The following is a 23,535-nucleotide window of genomic DNA, read 5'->3' as shown; positions in this document are numbered from 1 at the left end:
ATTTTAGTCCCCTTTATTACTTGATTATGTATTTTTTATAATAAATTAAATTTGTTAGTTATTAAATACTTTTTTAAGAAAAAATTCATGTGGATAATAAAAAACATGTCTCTTGCAATGTCTACAAAGTAAATAAATCAGCATTTAAAATTGGTCACACGGACTAAAATTATAGGTTTTTTAAAAATAATAGACAAAATGCCTCAATTAAAAAATAGGAGATTAAAATCACAATTTTTTTAAAGATTGAGAGATGAAATATCTCAATTAAAAAATAGAAGAACTAAAATCATAAATTTTAAAAAATAGGGAAACCAAAATTACATTTTAGTCTTTTTTTTAATATGAAAAAATATAATAATTAAAACTAAAAATATAATGAAAACAGTTTATCTATTAATAAAAATTACAAGGATTTAAATTTAATTGAAAATATAAAATTATAACACCTTAAAATATATTTTTATCCATTAAATAAAATTAAAATTTATATAAAATATCATATAAATATGTCAATTTATATTATTTTATATTTTTCAGTCACTTTAATATGTAATTATATTAGATACTTGTGATTTAATAAGTTAATTTAATAATTTTCAAGAATAAGTTTTCAACTTTCTGTCATTAATTAACTTTTTCAGTTTTTCATTTAGTTTTATTGAAAATAGTCTTATTGTGATAGAAGTAATTTTTAGAGGAAATTAAATTGGTACCTTCTCGGATTTTTTCAAATTAAATACATTGCTACTTTTTTTTTATTCTTACACTAGCATCTCTCAATGTTTGAAAATGTTAAATTGATATCTCTTATATAATATATTAACTTTCTTAATATTTGAAAATAATACACTTTATATTACATTTGACATCACCTGTTAAAGAAGTTGTTATAATTATTAAATAATAACAAAGAGTATTGTATGTAATTTGAAAAAAAAAAAATATTAAAGTAATTCACCCTAATTTTTTTATCATGTTGATCCCTACTATTTTTTTTTTGTTTCCTCTCCTTTATTTTCTCAACAAAATAACAAGGTTTAATTATAAATTTTACCACCAAATTTATTTTCAACAAATTTTATCACCAAAGTTTTTAATTTTTTCACATTATCAAACCTCACAAATTTTAATTTTTGACATCGGTTATAACCACAATCATTATAAAAAAAAAGTTAATTTTTTATATAAATTATAACTATAACCGATATAAAAAAATTAGAAAAGTAAATCTTTTATATTTTGTTACCAATGTTTTGATAAAATACACGAAAAATTTAATGGTAAAAATTGTGAAATATTAAAAGTTGAATAATAAAATTTGTAAAAAAAAATTAAGTAATAAAATTCATAAAATTATAAAAGTGGGATGATAAATTTACAACAATAAAACAGTCCTTCACCCAACCAAATAACAGTATGGCCGTTGAGTGACACATATGGTAATGTTACTTCATTAAACAACAGACAATAGCATTTTTTATTTTGTTTACCTAGACAATAGCATGTTTATTATATACTAGAATAAATGTTTGTTTTATATAATTAAAATTTATTAAATAAATATATAAAATACATTTAAATTTATGAATAAAAACACATTGTTAATTTAATTATTTCTATCTTTCTTTAAAAAAGTTATAATAAATAAATATTTTAAAATATGTAAATTATATTAAAATTAAAATTTACAAAAATAAATAATATTGAATATATAAATTAAATTTTAGATTTATTAATAAAAATATTATTATTTTTAATTTTTTCTATTTTCTAAGAGATATTAAAATTTAAGTCATTATTATAAATATTGTTAATGTTAAATTAAAAAAAGATAAAAAAAAAAGTAAATTAAAACTGTTCAGTTTGTCTTAGAAATATAAGAGGATGTATTAGATACGTAGTAGGAGCATATTTGATTTTGAAGATTCTCTCTCTCTCTCTCTATATATATATATATTACCACACTGAAGTTTATCACTTTATGAGATGTGAGTATTCTAATGAAAATAATTGTAAAGGAGAGTTTTTAGGGGAAAGATTCATACACAACATATTATTTTATCTAATATTTCATATTATTGATTTATTTTTGAAAAACACAAGTTAATTATTTTATAATATTTTTAAAATAGAAGCATTAACAATATATTACTATTTAAAACCCTATTTTTAACATTTCATTTAATCGATCACATTTAGCATTTTATAAAATTCACATATTTTTTTATGATAAAAAAGAGATGTTTTTTTTATTAAAACTGAAAAGTTACATTACTAGCTTTTTTATTTTTAACATAAATATTAATTTTTCTATACATTTATTGTGGCAGAAATGAAAAAAATAAAAAAATAAAAAAAAATTCTACAACCATTTTATTAGAATCCAAAAAGTTTATTGTATACTTGATTTTTACATAGAAACATTAAAAGACAAATAAAAAATAACAAAGAAAGTAATTAATTTTAATAAAAAATAAATAGTAATAAATATTAATATGTAAAAAATAATGTAAAATGTATTTGTTTCAGTTTTGAATATAATTTTTTTAAAATATGAGTAAATTTTAATTAATTATGTTTTATTTAATGAAATTATTTTTAAAATTTTTCATTTATTACGATAAAGATTTGTTTATGGTTGATATTAAGTTATAAAGAATAATAATTTAGAAAAAAAATATTTTTAATTGAAAATGATATAAATTTAATGAATTTAATTAATTTTCTTAATAAGTACATCTAAATATTTATTTTTTGTTTTCTTATAATCGAAATGTAAAGGAGTATGTATTTCAAATAAATCCTAAAAAGATATTAAAATATGGGTAACTTTTGATATTTCCACAAATTCAAAGACAAAAAAGTCGTGCATTCCCTTTCAATTCCAATTTCCAGCTTTGCGAAAACGACCGTCCGCAGCCGTGCCCCTTCATATGCCCTTCCTTTTCTCAACCTTTTTCTTCTCTCCATGCTACTGTTATTAATAATAATAATAATATTTATTTATTATTCGTTATTTTCTATATATATATATATATATATATATATATATATTCTCGAGAAAGAATGTATTCTACTCTCATATCTTAACCTTTTGTCTTTCTCCACTCTCATATTTTCTTCTCTTCTCTTCAACATGACCGGTGTTGCTGATGAAGCCCCCGTTACCCTCGACACGCTGAAGCAATTAATGGCTCAGTTCGCCAAAGAGAGAGACTGGGACCGTTTTCACAGCCCAAGAAACCTTCTTTTGGCTCTGGTATGCTTCCTTTCCTACAACTTATGAAAAAAAGTAGATTTTTTTGGGGTTTTTGTTGCACCCTTTTGTGAACTTTATTGTTTTGTCGTGTAGTTTTTATAGATTACTCGTTTTTTCTTTTCTTTTCTTGTGTGGGTAACGTGTTTTCTTGTGATCCATGAAAGAAAGAAGGTTGTAGAGAAGAAGAATCTCTTTTGCTTTATTGAAATTTGTTAATCCGTTATTGTTTTTGGGTTTTGTAGACCGACTCACCTGAGTCGCATTTTATACAAAATGGGATTGTCTCAGATTCTCAATGTTTGCATAAAGGTTTTGTTTTTCTTTTCTTGCAAGTTGGCATTTTTTTAGAGTGGGAGGGGGTGAAGCCCGTGAAGCTATAAACTGTCTTTGTGGGTGAGTTTTTAACCATTTGATTTATGATATTAATTTTTTAAAATTAATATAATTTAAAATTAGTTTAGAGTGAAATGATTTATGTATTTATAGTGAAGTTTAAGATCAATTCTGAAGTAAACTTTATTATAAAAAGTAAAAATAATCTCAAGTTTTAATATGACTTTGGGTGAAATTTTACACATTTTGATTTTATATGATCTTAATTTTATAAAACTAATTCAATTTTAATATATATAAATTTTGTAGGTTAACTATTTAAATTTAATTTATCTTCATTGTAGTATAAATTTTTATTCAATTTAAATTTTTGTTATGTATTTTTTGATAAACAATTTAGGTGAACTTGTTTAAATTTACTTATATGTACGCCACTGTGTAAAATCTTTTCATACTGTATTGATCATTTTACCACACCATTCCTTTTATTAATTTATTAATGCTACGAAAAAGAGATGTACTTTGTGCTCTCTCTACATCTTTTAACAAATAAAAATAAATAGGAAGAGAATATAAAAATTAAATAGAGTGGTACGAAAAGTGAATGCAGACATTATAATATTTATAGATTATAAATCATCATTTAATATGATGTAATAATTTAATTATAGTCTAAATTTTTATTAGACATTTATGTTGAAATGTTTTATCGAGAGTGTATGTAAAATTAAATCAACTGTTTTGGAAATGCAATTAATTTTAACAAATCTTTTTTTAAACCGAGAATCACGTCAACCGCCAGGGAACACGGCGAGTTGGAACAGATTACTCACTACCCATTCAAACATTCATTTAGTTTTCATAATTCGTATTTGTCGCTGTCTATTTATTTTCGTTTTGTAACATTGTCAAAACCCTAGTCAAAATCGACTTTGCAATGTAAACAGAATCCATGTCGTTGTTACCATAGAATTGATAGAAGATATGTAATTTTTTCGGCCTTCAATTTTGCTTTAGCTTTTTAACTTTTGTTCCCACCTAGAGTACAAAAGTGGGACATAACCATGTGTTTAATATCATGTGCTTAAAGACAAGCGGAAGCTGCCAAAACAATTTAACATAAGAATAAGAATCGGGTATTTATTATTATTATTATCATAATTTATTTTTGTTGATAGGTGGGTGAAGTAGGAGAATTGTCTGAGATATTTCAGTGGAAAGGTGAGGTTCCAAAGGGTCTTCCAGATTGGAAAGAGGAGGAAAAGGTTCATCTTGGGGAAGAGCTTTCTGATGTGTTGCTTTACCTTGTCAGGCTCTCTGACATTTGTGGCGTTGATCTTGGTAAAGCTGCTTTACGAAAGGTTCAACTCAATGCCATCAAATATCCTGCAAAAGTTTGCAAAGAGGAGGAGGTGGTGGTTTCAATTTCAAGCAACCAAGAGGAAGAAAAAAACCCTTCCACCAATAATAATGGCACTGCCACTGAATCTGATGCTGACTGATATTATTATTATTATTATTATATTATGTGGTGAATTCATTTTCCATGGCTTAATTAGGGGTGTGAAGTGGTGAAAGGGACTTTGGCTAGTGGTTTTGTACAATGGTTTAAGCAATTGCATTGAAACTACTAATGTTTAGTGTTTGGTAATTGGTAAGTTTTATTCTCACAGATTTCTTTACTGTTTTGGTAGAATCAAATCCCGTGACAGATATGAAATATGGTGAAAATCTATTTCTTCCATTTTTGGTTATCTTACCTTTTTGTATGTTGGGGACATTTCGGATGCATTATTAGAATCCCGGATTCTCTGCTATATGATATATGTTCGTGACCTTACGTCTTATATATTAATATTATTACATGTTTCCGGGTCCTTCGGTCTCAGAAAACACCATTTTAAGGGTTTAATTTCTCGATTGGTGAGCCGAATTGATATGCCTTTGGTCTATGGAAAGCGAAAATGCTTCTTTTTTTCTCCTAGGAAAGAAAATCAGTGTATTTGTCTATTTGTGCCTATGTAGATTGCTTTATTGTGCTTGCAAAACCGCCAAAAATTTGAATAGATAGCGTAGGCACGAGAATCAGACACATTGACCAAATTGCTGTGCAGATGAATGAGATGATTGTCGATCCCTCTTCTAAAGGAGGACGATGCCCTTTATTTAGAACCAGGACCTATTTGGGATGGTTGATATTTGTTAATTTTAAATGCAATTTTTAAATAGTTGTGTTTGACATAAATAAAGTTAAAACTATTTTTAAAACATTATTACATCCATTTTTTAAATTAAGAAAAAAGTTGTGAATTTGATTTTAGTTTAGAAAACATATTTTTTACATTTAACAATAACACTTTTTGTTATCATCACACAGGGTCACTAATATCTCTTTTGTCATCACTGTTAATATTACCTTTGTTATTATTATCATCATTCCACTGTTATTGTCATAAATGATTATGATTATTACCACCATCATTACTCACATCACTACCATTAGTGTCTCTATCACCATTATTATCACCATCACTACTTATCACATCGTCACCATTTGGTGTTGGTGCCACCACCAAAACCATCATCACTCTTACCATCGACACTTCATCATGACATTACTACCACCAATACTATCACCAACACAGTTACCACCACCACAACACTATTGCCCCAATACCACCAACAATGCTATAACCACTAGCAATAGCACTAATACCACCACCACTAATACCACCTTCGTCATCACAACCACCAATGTCACATTCACCACCTACACTTACGACTCCTACTTGTATTTTTATTATCATCGTTGCTACCAACATTACCATCATCACTATTGTTGTCACCACCACACACAAAATTCTTTTAAACTAATTTTAATATGATATGATACTTTCAAAATGAATTTATTTGAAACTAATCATATTTTAAAAATTGATTAATCTTTTTTAAAACTAAAATTAAAAATGGGTTGTTATTTTAAAAAAATTCAATACTCAAAATTAAAAACCATTCCAACAGGGCCTAATTTCTTATATGTTTAATACAAAATATCGTTCAAATAATTTAAAATCAATGATATTACTTTAAAATCACATCAACATACAAAATAGATAAAAAAAAATCCACCCCAAATGGGCTTATAAGTTCTTATTAAATGTGATATTACACATATTTTAAACACAATAAGTAGTTGTGATTTCTAAGTTAAAATAATTTATAGATTTTAAAGTTAAAATAAATAATTCTTTTCATGTAGTAGTGTTAAATACTAAAAAAAAGTCGTGTCTATATTTCTACTTGAACAAATTTATCTCATTAATAAAACTTGTGGTTTCTATCATAAGAAAATTAAAACTAATTTATTTCTCCAGCATTAATGAATTAATTTAAAACTATTTTATTTTGTAAAAATATATTTAATAATTTTAAAATATATTTATTATATATTTATGTAAAAAAATTATATTATTATATAAATGTTAGTAACAAAATTTTTATACATGAAGTTATTAAACATGGAATAAACAGAGAGAATGCATAGTTTTGGTGGTTCCTTAGTTTGATTATTTTGTTGAATGATTCTATTGGCTATTGCTTATTGTGTGTCTGCTTTGGTTTTGGCTCCATTTTTTTTCTTGGTTGATACCTTATTCACACCCCCTTAATTCATTCACTTTCTCTCATGGAAAATCTTACGTGTTGGCAAAAAAAATTAAAAAGCATTTAACAAAACATATGAGCTGTGTGTAGATTAGCATCATTCCACTTTGGCATCTCGTATAAAATTTCACTTATTTTTTTAGCCTTGGCCTTCAAAGTTGTACCCTTCCAATATCTATGATTACTGAATTGTTTTATCAACCCTATTACTGTTTTATTAGGAAAAGTAACTTCTGCTACAATATAACTCCCCAATCTAACAGATTTTTAATTAATCAAATTATAAATCTGATATCTCAGCTTCAGTGCCATGTGGAGTGATGGTAGGTAAAAAGAAGGTGGCTTATTGTAGCTTTGTTTTTACATAAATTATAGGATCCTTTGAATGTCTGTGTTTTATGTTGTTTTGCAACTTTACTCATGGTGATATCATGAATTACCTCTTAGCAATTAATCTAGGTGTACATCTTGAAATATCATCTGTGTCTAGGATTCTTGTTGCAGTTGCACTCAATCCTGCTTAAAAAGAGCTATGTCAGTATTCTATGCTTGTATGACTATTTGTTTTCTTATCCCCTCTCTTTGGATTTATTTGTAACATAGTAGCTGTTAAGGCTAGAAGTGACACTAGACCTAGCTCAAGCTTAACTTTATAAGAAATCAAGTTCATTTCCTTGGCTCAAGCTCAACTCACGAACTAACTTTCAAGCTTGATTGATCGATATCTAGTTGTAATTTTGTAAAATTCTTGTTTTCTTTTTCAAATATTCAATTGAAAATAATCTAGTCAAATAATGGTCCATAATTGGACCATAATTCGTGGATTAGTGAAGCTTTTTATTTATTTATTTATTTAAATACTAAAAAAGAGATTTGGTCTTAAATATTGGGATGTCTTAAAATAGGTGCAGAATTAACCTAAGTAATTGTATTTCTTCGTCTGTACTAGTTTGGATAATTATGTTATACTCAATTGGTCATTTTCTTTATTATTACCATTGTCATTATCTAAATCTGCTGATGCCCTCTAATGAATTGCAAGCAATTTTGTATAACTTGATAGATAATAGAGTAGATCAAAGCTACCAGTATTAGTAAACGTATAATTGGCTTGTTCTTTGATAACTAAAAATAAATGAAAATGATGCCATAAATAATGGATAACTTTTAGTTTTTAGTTATCGAGGAATTTAAATGTGATATTTTGTTTGCACATGAGCTAGCACTTCCACAGTGATTTGGAAATCAATTAGAAGTCTTTTCTATTTTTATACCTCGTAATGGTATTACTGTAGAATCTCATTTTTTAATAACACAGCTCTTGCATTACAAGCTTGTATTATTGGTAGCAGGTTTGAAGCTAACTAATTTCCTTCATTTATAGAGGGATATGGCTGCACCTTTGAGCATAATGTATTATTTTTTTCTTTAGTGTTTTTGTTTTGGTTTTACTATGTTGCCTTTCCTAAATGTTTCTAGCCAAGCACATTGAGATCAATTGTAGATGGATATATATTCAGGGGTAGCAAGGGTTTAGTGTTACTTGTATGAGTGCTTTTATGTTTGTATCTAACTCTTGTGTGGGACTGACTTGGCCCTTGGGCACATCTTGTGGTTCAACTCAAGTCTATTTCTCCATTATTAATGTTAATTCCAGCTTATCAAAAAAAGAAGGGGGTCATGCATTATTGGAGCAACAATTATTCTCTTATTTTCTAGTTACCTTCAGTAAAAGGCATTTTTAGCACTTTTGTTATTTAGTCTCTTGAGAAAAATAGTAGCAACCTCTTACTTAACAACTACTCTGTTTTGCAACTCTACTGTTTGTGTATTGATAAGTGATATATTTAACTTCTACATGTAATTAGCACCACTTTTGCAGCACCGTTTGGGTATAATTAGGATTATTAAAGTAGTTGCATCATGATATTACTATTTTATCTATTGCTCATTTTCTCTGCCTCTCTATCTCTTAGACATTCTCTCTCAATATTTTCTTCGAATCACGAATTTTCTATTCCTTGTGGTGAATTTCATAGCAGAAATAATCTAAGTAATATATAATTATAATTTAATGGTTGAGTTAATATACAATTTTTTATACAAAGTTATTAAGAATGTAAGAATAAGTGAAACTCAATACTTCTTTCTCATTTTTTTAGTCTATCTATCTATAATTTCATCCAAAATATATATTTAGCTGTTAAATCTTTAATAACTAGTATATATTGTATTATTCTAAATTAATTTATGGGTCCTACCTAATTAGTTCTCTCGTGATTACTTTGTCATACTGTGATGCACAAATTATTTAACAACGAATAAGTTGTTATAAACAAAAGTTGGGAGTTGGAAAAGGATATAGTCTAGCATATGCACATATTACACAAATGAAGATTTAAAATATGCTAAAGTCTAATGACACAAGCAAAACCTGCGAGACCATGAAAAAAAAATTAAGAAAGCTCAAATGACTTAATTCCATTCCATTTAGTTACTGGAGTCTTGAGATAGGAATGTTATAAGCCATAATTCTTTCCAAATTCAGAGTACATTGCTATTTGCCACTCCAGTTTCAAAGCTAGCCGATGAGATTCATGAGAAGATGGGAAATTCGACCGATTATCCTGAAAATTAAACAACCTTGCACAATTAATCCAAATTTACGTCCTTTTATATTAATCCTTCCGTTTTTTTTTTACCTAAACTATCTTTATATAATAAATCATACAATCTTAGCAAATTCAACTCAAAGTATCTCATAAACTATTTTTTTTTTCTGTCAAAAAAAATAAAATTCAACCCACGTACTTAATCGAATGGAATAAGTAAGGGAAAGCGATGCAGAAAAGAGAAAGAAAAATGATAAAATGCTTGTTCGTAAGATTTTTTAGGATGGAAAGAGAAATGGGAGGAAGAACATTTACTTTTACATCTAATATACATATCGAAAAACAGAGATAATTTAAGCTCGGTTTGGATTTTCTTCTACATCACAGGAGTTTTTTTTTTTTCCCTATTAGCATTTACTGAGAAACTTATCCAAGTTCTCTCCTAATCCTTTTTTTTTTATTCAAGATTACGAGTATGTTTTATGATAAACAATTTTATTTTATAGAAATATATAACATTATCAGGCTAACTCTCCTAAAGGAGATTTTTTTCCTAAACAAGGCTTGAAATCTAATACCTCAAGTTTAATAAATCCGTCTTTGTACATAAATCTCAGCTTATGAACGAAACACGTAATTAATTAAGTGATAAATATTATATGTTCAAAAAGTATACCTATTGGATTTAATTATTATATACTGAAAATGATTTTCTATCCTACGATCTAATTAAAGTGTTTTTATGGCCATCGTGGAGCGTCATCATTTAAAAATGAATTGGAGAAACAATAATGTGATAACTTTTTCTCCGGTGCATGGGGTTCACTCCATTACCTGAAGTTTTAATTAAATAGAAACAGATTAAAGAGCCATGCTTCTTCCTTCTCATACGGAAAGCATGAGACAAGTGACAATAATAACTCATAGGAAAAGAGATCTTACGGCTACCTTAAGTTCATTTTATTCGATCTTAACTTATAAGCATACTTATCCTAATGATGGCAACCACAACCCTAAACAACTAAAGAAGAATAAAGGAATTCATGTCAAGCATTATTTTATTTGCACACTAGAATTATTCCTATAGCATTAGGATTGTTATAATTGCTGCCATTATGACCACTATGATGATGATGAATGACGTACCTTTTGCATATACTATATAAGAGTTTAGTGTCATGCCATGTTACACAACAAAAAAACAGCTGAGAAATTAAAATACATTGCTAGGTAATATGCTCAAGAGAGGTGGTGTAACAATTTCAATGTTGTCAAATTCTACAATGTTGGTAGGGTTGTGCCGTCCTCAGCGGCGGCGGCTCCGGCGGCGGAGAGGCAGCAGCATCCGGCTAGGGAACAGGAGAAGAGGGTTCTGCCTTGGATCACGTCCAGTGGTGCAATGGGGTGTCATGGCTCCTCTTAGGATGTTAAAGAAGATCATCATGGAAATTACACCAAAGGGGCATTGGTTAGAGGCTTATTGTTGGTCTCTACCTCTTTTACGCCCACAACTATTCCCCCTTTGTTAACCACAAGTAATGGATTTCATCTCCTCTCATTTCTTTTTCCTCTCTCCTCTCCGTCAAAAATGTGAAAAGTAAAAGTGCATAACTAAAAAGAATGATTCTACAAGTCTTGGTACGTAAGGGAAAATATCTTGTCACAAGAAGTTGTACTGATCTTGGGGAAAGAATCCAGTATATACATTATATTTTGTAAACCTTCATGTAAAATGTCAAAACGACTGATTACTCGTTTTACTTTAGTGTAATGATCTATTTTCGTGTTTTTTTTTTTTGTTGCATGTTGAATGTGCACTTGATAATGTTTTTACTGAAGTTATTGGTTTATATGTTGGGATTATGCACGTTTGGGATGTTTTTATCATCAATAAGTAAGACTATGTTAAGGTTCAAAACATCGAAATCCTAAATAGAAGAGGGTTGTTTAACACCACTTGGTTTCTGAATGATCCAAAAATAACTTTAAAATAATTATTCAAACATATCTGAATTAATTAAGTCAAGAAAAGAAGAGTATTCATGGAAAACTTTCACGTCATTTGCGACAAATATTTTGATCTTGCATTACTTGGGAAAATATTGGCAGAGTCCACACACTATCACCTGGGAAAGAGTTAGGGAGACTTATACTTGAATAGATCTAATTAAAACTGAGCATAAACTATAGAAACCAAAATACTGAAAAAAGAAACGAAAACTAATTAAGTTGAATTACCTTTTAAATCTAAATAAAAAAATTAATACAATTTCAACCAAACCAAAATTTTACAATGTTGAAAAGTACTATTTTAAATAAAATGTTCAATGATTCATGCTTGTTTTTTTAGGAACCTGTTTATATTAGCAAACTAAGCTTTTCTGTTGGATCATAAATTGACCATTAATTTAGACTTATATCTAGAATCCGTATCTATTTTTTGGTGTTTTAATAAATTGAGTTCATGTAGTATTAAAAAGTTATAAAAGAACCAATACAAACTAAATTGATTCGATTTCATCGGATTCACATTTTGTACCAAATTACTTGGATAATCAGAAACTCAATCACGTTGAATTTGTATTTTTGAAAGGCTTAACTTTAGTTTTCTTAAAAGTTAAATCTAGTCCAAACCGATCAACAAGAACCGTAGGACATGACTGACTGGCAATTTTGCATTTCGTTGCAAGAATGTCCAATGCTTTTGCACTCATACTATGCAACTGTAGCGATAATGACCCAAAAAAGAAGCATTGTAACAGGCAAAAGCTGAGACCACATTTTGTAACCAGCAAAACCAAAATAATACAAAAAGCCTTGCTATTTAATTATAAAGCTCCTCTTGAACATGAACCATGGACTAAAGAAAGACCTTCCAACAAGAGTAGAGATTGAAAATGTGCATATAAAACAAGGCCTACATGGAAATACACAAGCTAAAAGAAAATGCATGTGTAATTTACACCAATACAAACATAGCAATCCTCATGTTAATGCAAAACCAAAACCAGTTAGTTTAGTGGTTACTTTTTCCAAAGTATGAAAACAGGGTTGGTTGTTTATCATTAGCAGTCTTTGCTTTTTCCTTTTTCTTTGCAGGGTTTGGACTTATCTGATCATGATTTGCCAATGCTGGCTTTGAATCAGCAGCCGAAAATGTCTCATACTCACGCTTAATTGGGAGCATAGAAACATTTTGAGAATGGGAAGAACCATGGAATTTTAAGTCATTGCCTCCCTCCTCAGTTTTAGCTCTTTCTCTCAAGTCTTCTGTAGGTTCAGTCTTGACAAATTCATGACTTGATGTTTTCTGCTCTGGCTTTGTGTCTTTACTTTCAGTCAGGTCTTCTGTATGTTCAGTTTTGACAACTTCAGGACATGATGCTTTCTGTTCTGGCTTTGTGTCTTTACTTTCATCTCCTTTTTTTGAAAAGAACATAGAGATTGAAGTGTTCCCTTGTGCTTTTACTTGAATCTGCCAAACACGGGATGATGCTAACTAAAAGGTTTTCAAATTTCAATAATATGATAAAAGTCTGCCCAACAACATTTTAAAATCATGTAGACATGTTGGTGTAAACTGTAAACACGTAGATATATAAATAGTGGGTCCCCTTCAACAAACACGGGCACAATAACATGACTACTGAGAGTTCTTGCATATTTGTTTGTTATATTTGAAGAGAATACAAGTTGAACACCAGCTGAATGAACATTGCACAACTGATGTATCCCCTGGTCTGTGATGGGGATTGGATCCCTCAACATCACATTCCCACTCTCCTCTTTAGGTTTAATAGGACCTCCCTAGAACCCAAAAACTAAAAACTAAAATTGAAACCATTGTCATTGAGATATTTTAAATGAGCAGTACTAAACAAAGTACAGCCATAAATTTTGCCTTTTTGAACATTTATGCATCAAAGAACAAGTGAGAATAAAGATCTAGGCAGATACAATTGCAGGTTCAGATAAAAGTCATGTAATTAGTTGATTGAATTGCATGTTCAACTCAATACACCAAGACATATTTAAGATGTTCAAACAGAGAAAAGCTAAATGACGAGAAACATCAATGAATGTTTAATTGCCATACCTCCTTTATGCACTCAGGTCCATCAAATGATGCCTTGCCCATAGCAGATGTCACTGGGTACCACACCTGGAGATGAAAAAAATGGGGAAACTAACAATGTTGAATGCAATGATACTAAGCCTGCAAATCTTAACAAAATAACTGGTATTAATGAAGAAAATAGGAATCATAGCCTCAATCTTTTGTAAAGCTCATACCAAATCAGATTCTTCATATGGCTTCATCACACTCTTAAAACTGGAAGCAGAACTGCTTAGCCAAATATCAGTTGATTCCTTGCTGCCCAAAATAACAGGCATCCTGTCTAAAGAGATACATTTAAAGTACAGATATAAGTATTTCACCAATATAATACTTCGGCCATTCAAATATGATAAATATTTTAGCAATCATCCTCAACTGGTAAAAGGCAAAAAGGGGAAGGTTTATGGTCTAATATATCCTGAGAATCTTGTGCATCTGCAACCCAAACTCATCAAAACCAAATGGTTTAGAACCATTTATGTTTCCGTTTTCCATATGGTGTGTCACTTGATAAAACTTATGTTCTATGAAGATCTTTTCCATTTACGAAAGGAAAAGGAGGCATACCTAGTTAGGAATTCTACTAGGAGTAGGACAAAAATTTCAATAGGTTGCTAATATGGAGTAATGGAGAAATCCACATAAAGGTGCTGGCATGCCTGAAACTTTGTTGGTATGCCATCATTGAGAGTGCACAACTCACCATGAAGCCACTGAAGTGCTGAAGATGAAGAGGTTGTAACAATAGTGAATGTATATAGTGTTTCACCTGCAGTGAACAATATTAAATCAACATTATAAGTGTATAAAGTAAAATAAACACGGTCTTTCATATTGAAAGAAGTCATTTCCTTACATCATTCTGCAGATATTTTTACCTTCAGAATTTTGCCATGAGTCATAAAGAGCAGCAAAGACAAGTGGTCGTCCATCTTTGAAGTGAATATAGTAAGGCTGTTTCTTTGAACCATCCTTTTTCCACTCATAAAATCTTAATCATATAATAAAAAAATAAATTGAAAGAACTGAACATAAAACCACAAATAAGAAAAGAATGGATGTAATCCACATAACTTTGTAAAACTTAGATAAACTATAAAAGAAGGAAATCTCTTGTTAAAAGAAATATATTGAACTAAAATTTTGTAAATAAGAATATGACAGCAATATGACAAAAAATACATAAGAATAAAAGACTAAAAATATAATAGGAAAAAGGGGTATATACTTAGAATAATGGTTGTCCGGATGGAATTTACCACGTCCTCAATGAACAATCCATCCCAACTCTCAAATATTACTGTGTGTAACAGCAAGATAAACACACTGGGAGTGCATTGTCTACCCATCAAGCAGAATTCGTTTTGAATCAGCTAAGAAACTTTTAGGAAACATGACAAAACAGGTCTTAAATAGAATAGAACTAGACAAATTTCAACAGTACATGCAAGCATTTTTTCACTTAGAATTCAATATCGAATATCCATTTGATGTAATTAGTAAAGAGGAGGTATAATATATTATTGAAAAGCATTCTAATACTACAATATTAAAGGAAACAAGAGGATAAAAAGTTCCAGCAACAGGAAGCACTCCCAAGTCATGTTAAAGCCAAAACTAAGAAGAGATGAGTTAAAATATAATTAAACAAGTAATGCAATACATACCCTTCTACTGCCACAAGGCACCTGCTTTTAGGAAGCAGACGGCGAAATGATGCCTTTTCATCTATAGATTCAGATCGAGCATTAAACTGCAGTACAGAGCATACTTCACATCAGATTGGGTACTTTGTTTAATGGATTATTATACTTTAAAGTAGTAGTATTGTAAGCGACAAACTCCAATAATAATTGTAAAAACAGTAAACACACCAAGAAATTTCATAATTAATGTTAGCTAAAATGCATATACAAGAAGTAGATAACTAACAGTTTGCACAGGTACACCACACACCCACTACAATTCTTAGCATTGTTTAATCATAAATTCTATATAATGGGCCTAGGCCCTACTTAGTACAGTAGTTAGTACACTTGAGACTTTAGAACTCTATTTTGGTAAAGCTTGGTGCATAACACTCAGCCAAAAGACTTTTATATATATTGACACAGTCATAGAGTACAAGAGAAGAAAAGCACCCTCTGCACAAACAGCTACAGCTGAAAAAAGAAAAAAGTCAAAAAACTAGAAAGGGCAGTACAAGCATAAAGTGATATAAAAGTACATATGCAAAATACAGAAGACATATTAGTTCTAACACACCCCCTCAAGCTGGAGCATATAAATTGTATGCTCCAAGCTTGGAACATATCAAATCAATTGGAGGCCCCCTTAAGGATTTAGTCAAAATATCTGCAAGTTGATTATCTGAGCTGACAAACTCTGTAGCAATCTCCTTGGACAGCAACTTCTCTCTCACAAAATGACAGTCAATCTCTATATGTTTGGTTCTCTCAGGAAACACTGGATTAGAGGCAATATGTAGGGCTGCCTGATTATCACAATACAACTTCATGGGCTGAACTTCACAGAAATTTAGCTCTTGAATAAGTTGTTTGATCCACACTAATTCACAAGTGACTGAAGCCATAGCCCTGTATTCCGCTTTTGCACTTGATCTAGCAACATTATTCTGCTTCTTGTTCTTCCAAGAGACAACATTTCCTCCAATAGATACACAATATCCTGTAGTAGAGCGCCTATCTATAGGAGACCCTGCCCAATCAACATCACAACATCCTGAAATTTGAGTGTCTCCTTTATCATCATATAACAGTCCCTGTCCTGGAGTCTTCTAGACATACCTGAGAATACGAAGAACAACATTCCAATGATCAACATATGGAGCTTGCATAAACTGACTAACAATTCCCAACTAATCTTCTATATCTCTCCAGATTTGAATATGGTTCACCTTGATCCGCCATTAACTTTTGATTTGGATCCATGGGACTATCAATGGGTCTACAGTTAATCATTCCACTGTGAGATAATAGTACCTTCCATGGATTGAGATACCTCTATACCAAGGAAGTACTTTAGACGGCCAAGATCCTAGTCTGAAAGTGACTAAACAAATGTTGTTTCAATTGGGAGATTTTAGAATCATCATTCCCTGTAATCACTATATCATCAACATAAACAACCAAGTAAAACACATTTACCAGGGGAAGTGTGACAATAAAAAATAGAGTGATCTTCCTTCACTCTATTTCATCCCAAAACTTTGTACAACATGACTAAATTTTTCAAACCAAGCTCTTGGAGACTGTTTAAGCCCATAAAGAGACCAATGAAGTTTGCAAACCAAACCAGACTCCCCCTGAGCAACAAATTCAGGAGATTACTCCATATAAATCTCCTCCTCCAACTCACCATGAACAAAAACATTTTTAATGTCTAACTCGTGAAGAGGCCAATGGAGAATGGCAGCTACAGCAAGAAAAAGGCGAACGACAGTGATTTTGGCATCAGGAGAAAAAGTATCACCAAAATCAATACCATATATCTGAGTGTAACCTTTGGCTACCAACTGAGCCTTAAGACGATCAATTTCACCATTAGGATCAACCTTGACAACATATATACACACCGACAACCAACTACTTTCTTCCCTAGATGAAGAGGAACTAACTCCCATGTACCACTATGTTCAAGAGCCTGCATCTCAACAATCATGGTTTGTCGCCATCCAGGGTGAGCATGTGCTTCATAAACATTTTTTGGAATAGTAACAAAAGACAAAGAGGAAACAATAGAGAAGTATGAAGGAGACAAACGATGGTAACTCAAATAAATAGGATAAGGGTTTTGAGTAGACCAAATACCTTTTCGAAGGGCTATAGGCCAACCTGAGTCTACATCAAGAGAAGGTGATGATGGAGAAGGATCCGTTGTAGGATCAATTGAGGAGAAAGGGCTTGAGTCAAGAGAACCTTCTTGCATTGTGGAACTAGCTCTTTGTGTCATGCTCTGCAATGTAGAAATAGAAGATGGAGATAATTCAGCTTGATGGTTGACTAGAGAGATGGGCTGAATTTCTCTTTGATTGGATGTTGTATGAGTAGGAGGTACCACTGGACTGAGATAAGGAATAGGAAAAACTTGTTCTATAGAGTTGGACTCGTGTTTGGAGAAGAACATGGTTCCTTCAAAGAAGATAACATCAACTGACATGTAGTACCTCCTGGTGGTTGGAGAGTAACATTTGTATCCCTTTTGAAGGCGTGAATAACCAAGGAACACATTTGATAGCTCTGGTTGAGAGCTTATCAAGACTTGGAGAAACATAATGAAGTACAACCAAAGACTTTGGGAGAAGCATGATACAAGGGTTCATTAGGAAAGATAATTGAGTGAGAAATTTTATTATCAAGAGATGAGGATGGCATCATATTTACTAAAAAACAGGTAGTGAAGACTGCATCACCCCAATGGTGTGAACAAGGACATTTGCATCAAGCAACAGGGTTCGTGCGGTCTCAACTATACGTCTATTTTTTCTTTCTACTATTCCATTTTGTTATGGTGTGTGTGGGCATGTGGACTGGTGTAGGATTCCCTGTAAGAACTTCAATGATCTTCCCAAATTGATTTTTAATCTCATGGAAAAAAACATCAAAATAGACAAAAAATCAGATCTATCTTTCCTTAAATAAACCCAAGTACATTGAGAATATTCATCAATAAAGGTAACAAAATATCTAAAACCAAAAGATGTTACACTGCTGGGTCCCCAAATATCTAAATGAATGGTAGAAAAAACTTAGTTATATCTTTTTTCAACTTGCTTTGGAAAGGATGATCTAACATATTTTCCTAATTGACAAGATTCACAATCTAGTATTTGTAACTTGCTAAGACTTGGAATCATTATCTTTAATTTTGCAAGACCTAGGTGACCTAGATGTTCATGCAAAAACTTTGAAGAAGAAGAAGCAAAACAGGACACAAAAGGGTTGGTTTCCAAGTAGTAAAGGCCTCGTGATTCATGTCCTACGCCAATCAGCCGACCCATACCACGGTCTTGGATAACAAAGGAATCAACATCAAATGTTACTAAGCAATTGAAGGAACGAGTCAACTGACCTAGAGAAATTAGGTTATAAGGACAATTTGGAATATAGAAAACAAAATTTAAATTCAAGGAGAGAAAAAGAGGAACTTGACCAATTCCTTGAGATGCAATTTTGGACCCATAGGCTAATGTAATAAGGTGAGGAAATTTGGGTGAAGAGATAGAGGAAAACAAAGAATAATTACCATAAATGTGATCAGAAGCACCTGGATCAACTATCAATGGACCTTGACCTTCCACAGATTGAGAAATGCAGGCTGTTGAAACACTTGGTACTGAAGTGGATTGAGTCTGGCTGCTAGATTTCAGCATTAGGTACTCCTGATATTCTTCATCAGAAAATCGAGATTCAGCCTTTTCAGATGTAAAGACATTTGTTGTCTTATCAGGCCAACCATGTAGGTCATAACACTTATTTTGAGTATGGTTTTCTTTTCCACAATAAGAACACCACAACTTACCACGACCACCTCCACCACCACGCCCTCCTCCTCTATTACCACAGCTCCCTTTACCCCTACCATGAGAGGCAACCATGGCTGAAGCCTCTACAGCTACAACTGCATTTTCACCTTTCACCAAAGTAGGAACACAGAGAAATCTAGTGACTAAGCTATTTATTGAAGGAATCTGGTCAACAGACAAAATTTGAATACGCACATGATCATAATCTGAATGCAAGCTCCGCAAGATCAAAACCATAAACAATTTATCAAGTCTCTTCTTCATTTCATCTGCAGAATCATACAAGGAATACTTTCAATTCTTCAACTGCAACTCTATCTTTAGCCATGAGTGAAACCGTATCATGGTTAGTCTATTGGAGGGAAACAACCTTTTGAGTTGAATCAAACAGACGTTGAATGTCATTAGCAAAAACATCTTGGGCATTCCTCCAAAAAGAATAACGGGTCTTGAATGACCTAAGTATCTCTAGCAACTTAGGATCTACAGATTGCCATAGAACAATACATAGCTGGCAGTCAAGTTTCTGCCACCACTGAGCTCTATTCTCAATAGGAATTTCATTTACATCCATCTCCAGATGATCATGGTATCCTTGACCAAGGAACCACATCTCAATTGAATCAGACCAGGACTGATAGTTTTTCAATAGAGTTTCTCAGTTGTGATAGTGGGAGTTGCATAGAAGGGAGAAATAGAACCAGTGGAGGAAGTAGTTGCAAAAGACCCTGTAGATGTCATTTTTTCGAGCACAGCAAAATTACCAGCAAGCAAGAACCAAACAACAAGGGGGTGGATTGTAGACCCACTTTTCGAATGTGAGAACTAGACCCAAACAAGGACTGTAGTGGGTCCAGAAGGAGCCGACAACGAAAATCGTCTGGGTGCGACGGCATTCAGATGACAGGACGGCGGCATGTGAGATTCATGCACCCAACAGGAGCGCTGGCTGTAACGGCGCATGAGAGAAACCACTTGGGCTGAGTCGGGCTCAACAATGGCGGTCAACAGCGGCGGACAACGACGAGCGACGATGAGATTTCATAGTGGGACCGTTCCCACTTTGATACCAACTTGAGACTTTAGAACTCTATTTTGGTAAAGCTTGAGTGCATAACACTCAGCCAAAAGACTTTTATATATATTGACACAAAGTCATAGAGTACAAGAGAAGAAAGGGGTGCAGACTACCCCCTCCGCACAAACAGCTACAGCAGAGAAAAGAAAAGACTAGAAAGGACAATACAAGCATAAAATGATATAAAAGTAAATATACAAAATACAAAAGACGTATTAGTTCTAACAAGTACCAAAAATAAATAGATTGTATACAATGTGAGCAAAGAGCTCGAGCTAAAACCTCAAATGAACAGCCCAGAGAACAGTTCAATTTAAATTGAAACTTGAGTTGCTGTAAAAAGTGTGTTGGTTCATGTATCACATCCACATGTTAAAATGTGTTTAATGTTCATCAGTTTCTACTAAGTTGCATCACTTATTACAATCATAGGAAATAGTCTCCTCCACTATGTCTATCAAGAATCTATATATAGATGATAAGCAGAACCTAGGCAACGCATTCTACAATAATAAAAAGCTCTTCATTCCCTAAATTCTCTCAAAAAGACGCTATTCTCTCTCTGTCTCTCTCTAAATTCCCCTCTATACTTAACTGTTGCTAAAATAGTTAATCAAAACGATTCATGTGATTCAACTGAATCTGAAGTTACAATTATTATATAACAAACCCTCAGAATCAAAATAACTCAATAATACAGGGAAGAATCTGTCTTCAGAAGTGGCAGACCTTAAAGTAGAGTAAAAAGAAATGAGATGAAAGTTTTGAATTAAAGTAGACAATAAAAGTGTGGGTCTCACGGAATTTTACTGTTCATTTCACTCATTTTCCACCCTTTCACCTCTACCAAACGAAGCATAAGAGGGGTAGAGGAGGGCAGCTTCCCCCACCCCTCTCCCCTTCCCCTAAATTTTTCCAAGCTATGCGCAGAAACTCTCTTCCAATCACCATAGAAAAGACTAATTTAAATTTAATTGCATCAGTTGTCATCATTTAATGCAATCAAGTCTGCCAATACATACCACAACATATTTTAATTACCTGATGTCTTGATCTAAATTAAAGTTCCATAAAAAATTTAGCTAAGTTCATCACTGATCTTCAAGCTCCCCACCCACCCAGTCAAAAAGAAATTGGAATCCATAAACTATACCATCCTGTAGTGATCAGGCTTCTCTGTCTTCTTTGTAAAACTGGGGATTAAACCCCATTTCATGCATTGAAGAACATAGCCTTCACCGCCAGACGCGTCATCTCTACGAACCACTGGCACGTCGAATCCCGGTGACACATTATACGCTGGCCTATACCTAAGCACACAGTCAAGTTCAACTGTGAAAAACAAATTCCACAACAGCCATTTTTATATCCTTTCGAAAAATAAAAGCAATATCTTGTTTCATTAATTCGTTCGTGCCCCCATCATATTTTCCTACAACAACCATTTTAGACCGATTTGAAGAAACCCCAAAAAATAACAAGTTTAAATAAAAATAAAAATGTTCCATTTTTCTTCCACATTGCTATTCGTTCCCAAAAAAAAATCATTTCAGGCCCACTTAAGTTTCACTTTTCTTCCACATAGTCAATTAACAGTCATGCAAAAATAAGTATTAAAAAGTCGCAAAAAAAAAAAGCTTCTCTCGCTGTCTCTGCTTTGAACTACCAAATAAAAAACTGTTTTGACGCAACGTGAAAAAATAAAATGGAAAAACATTGGGAAGCCAGAAAGTGTTTGTTTTTGATGAAGATGTTTTACCGGTCGATATGAAGAGTGCGAGTAGGGGAAGTGCTGCGGTGACAAGCCCTTGGGACATCATCCGCTCTCAGAGTACAACGTGCTCTCCCACACATCTCTGATCTCTCTGAACTGATGCCGTTTCCTTTCCTTTCTTCAAGAAAATGCTACAGAGGAGTGTCTCGGGCCTGACCAAACCGGAAAATAAAACCCAAAAAGTTAAAGGACTTTGTACGTGTTTGAATTACAGTTCGTGAACTTAGATTTAAATTTAAAGTATGTTTATATGTTTAAAACTTAAATTTGATAAAAAAAAAAAAAATGAGTTTTTGCAATTGAATTTATGTTTGGATGCTTTTATGTTTAAAAGTTTGCTTAATGAAATGAAACTTGTTGGATAATAATAATGAAAAACACTATAATTACTTGTATAATTACTGAAAAGGATATCAAATTCAACTGAATGTAGGTGAAGAAACTACTTTTTTTGGTTCCTAAACATGTACCCAAACTGAGTTTGGGATTCCTACCATAAGTTTGGCCTTCCCCACTCGAGAACCAAACATGCTCTTATTGGTTCATCAAGGCAAGTAAATCGTCATATCAATATCCATGTTTATTACCAACAACAACAATTGGTGTAAATGATAATGGTGAGAGAAATATCCATTTGTGCTCACAACCTTACAGAAGATTGGTTAACGCTTCCAACTGAGGTTATTTCATATAAATATCATGATAAGAAAAAAATATATCTATGCTTATTGGTTCGATCACACTAAAAGGGTCACCATTAATATTAATATTATATAATAAAATAATATATATATAATTATAAAAAAAACAATAGTTAACAAAATAACTTTTTTTGTGTTCATTTCAGAGAACAATGAAAGAAAAATGAGGCTAGAGTGAGTGAGTCATGAATTAAATTTATCCTTGTTGATCAATTAAAATTTCATATGTAAAGAAACTCTTTATAGGCAAAACTTTGTCAGAATAGGCAAAAGTTAGAATTAAACATAAATAGAAACAACATTACAGACAATTTAATTAATTAGAACACTGTAATAAATATTTAAATAAAATACCACTGACAATTCATCACAAAGAATTTAATTATAGGCCATCAGTACAAGAATTTAATTATAGAGAATTTTATCTATATGATTTTTTTTAGTAAG

At 31.6% G+C, this 23,535-nt stretch overlaps 3 protein-coding genes across 5 annotated transcripts; 2 read left to right on the top strand and 1 right to left on the bottom strand.

The window, feature by feature from the left end:
- The first annotated feature begins 3,055 nt into the window (after positions 1-3,055).
- Positions 3,056-5,412, top strand: LOC114423680 (dCTP pyrophosphatase 1-like). Its single transcript, XM_028390521.1, has 2 exons — positions 3,056-3,262; positions 4,774-5,412. Exons 1-2 carry the CDS (start codon positions 3,140-3,142, stop codon positions 5,095-5,097), a joined length of 447 nt encoding a protein of 148 aa, XP_028246322.1. The 5' UTR covers positions 3,056-3,139; the 3' UTR covers positions 5,098-5,412.
- A 5,658-nt stretch (positions 5,413-11,070) lies between these two features.
- On the top strand, positions 11,071-11,741 carry LOC114424557. Its single transcript, XM_028391413.1, has one exon. The coding sequence runs from the start codon at positions 11,106-11,108 to the stop codon at positions 11,397-11,399; it is 294 nt and encodes a 97-aa protein (XP_028247214.1). The 5' UTR covers positions 11,071-11,105; the 3' UTR covers positions 11,400-11,741.
- A 909-nt stretch (positions 11,742-12,650) lies between these two features.
- Positions 12,651-22,953, bottom strand: LOC114423679 (putative SOS response-associated peptidase YoqW). 3 transcript variants are annotated; one of them, XM_028390518.1, is made up of 9 exons: positions 22,882-22,953; positions 22,373-22,539; positions 21,767-21,923; positions 15,658-15,743; positions 14,869-14,981; positions 14,694-14,759; positions 14,164-14,270; positions 13,967-14,032; positions 12,651-13,345 (listed from the first exon to the last, which is right to left on the bottom strand). In XM_028390518.1, exons 2-9 carry the CDS (start codon positions 22,465-22,467, stop codon positions 12,887-12,889), a joined length of 1,149 nt encoding a protein of 382 aa, XP_028246319.1. In that variant the 5' UTR covers positions 22,468-22,539; positions 22,882-22,953; the 3' UTR covers positions 12,651-12,886. The 3 variants fall into 3 exon arrangements, with proteins under 3 accessions (XP_028246319.1, XP_028246321.1, XP_028246318.1); XM_028390520.1 differs by lacking the exon at positions 22,882-22,953 and adding an exon at positions 22,778-22,864; XM_028390517.1 differs by lacking the exon at positions 22,882-22,953 and having other exon boundaries at positions 22,373-22,604.
- Between the last annotated feature and the right edge of the window lie 582 nt (positions 22,954-23,535).

This window comes from Glycine soja, chromosome 8, assembly GCF_004193775.1.
Source record: "Glycine soja cultivar W05 chromosome 8, ASM419377v2, whole genome shotgun sequence".
In the NCBI taxonomy this organism is placed as follows: Eukaryota; Viridiplantae; Streptophyta; class Magnoliopsida; order Fabales; family Fabaceae; genus Glycine; species Glycine soja.
The sequence above is the reverse complement of the archived record's forward strand: the minus strand, read 5'-3'. Positions and strand labels throughout refer to the sequence as shown.

Excerpts from the sequence above, each read along its gene's own strand:
- LOC114423680 (XM_028390521.1), top strand. The coding sequence starts at position 3,140 with ATGACCGGTGTTGCTGATGAAGCCCCCGTTACCCTCGACACGCTGAAG. Across the intron at positions 3,263-4,773 it reads GAAACCTTCTTTTGGCTCTG|GTGGGTGAAGTAGGAGAATT; the intron begins GTATGCTTCCTT and ends TTTTGTTGATAG.
- LOC114424557 (XM_028391413.1), top strand. The coding sequence starts at position 11,106 with ATGCTCAAGAGAGGTGGTGTAACAATTTCAATGTTGTCAAATTCTACA.
- LOC114423679 (XM_028390518.1), bottom strand. The coding sequence starts at position 22,467 with ATGTGTGGGAGAGCACGTTGTACTCTGAGAGCGGATGATGTCCCAAGG. Across the intron at positions 21,924-22,372 it reads CGCACTCTTCATATCGACCG|GTATAGGCCAGCGTATAATG; the intron begins GTAAAACATCTT and ends CTGTGTGCTTAG. Across the intron at positions 14,760-14,868 it reads CTCATGGCAAAATTCTGAAG|GTGAAACACTATATACATTC; the intron begins GTAAAAATATCT and ends TGTTCACTGCAG.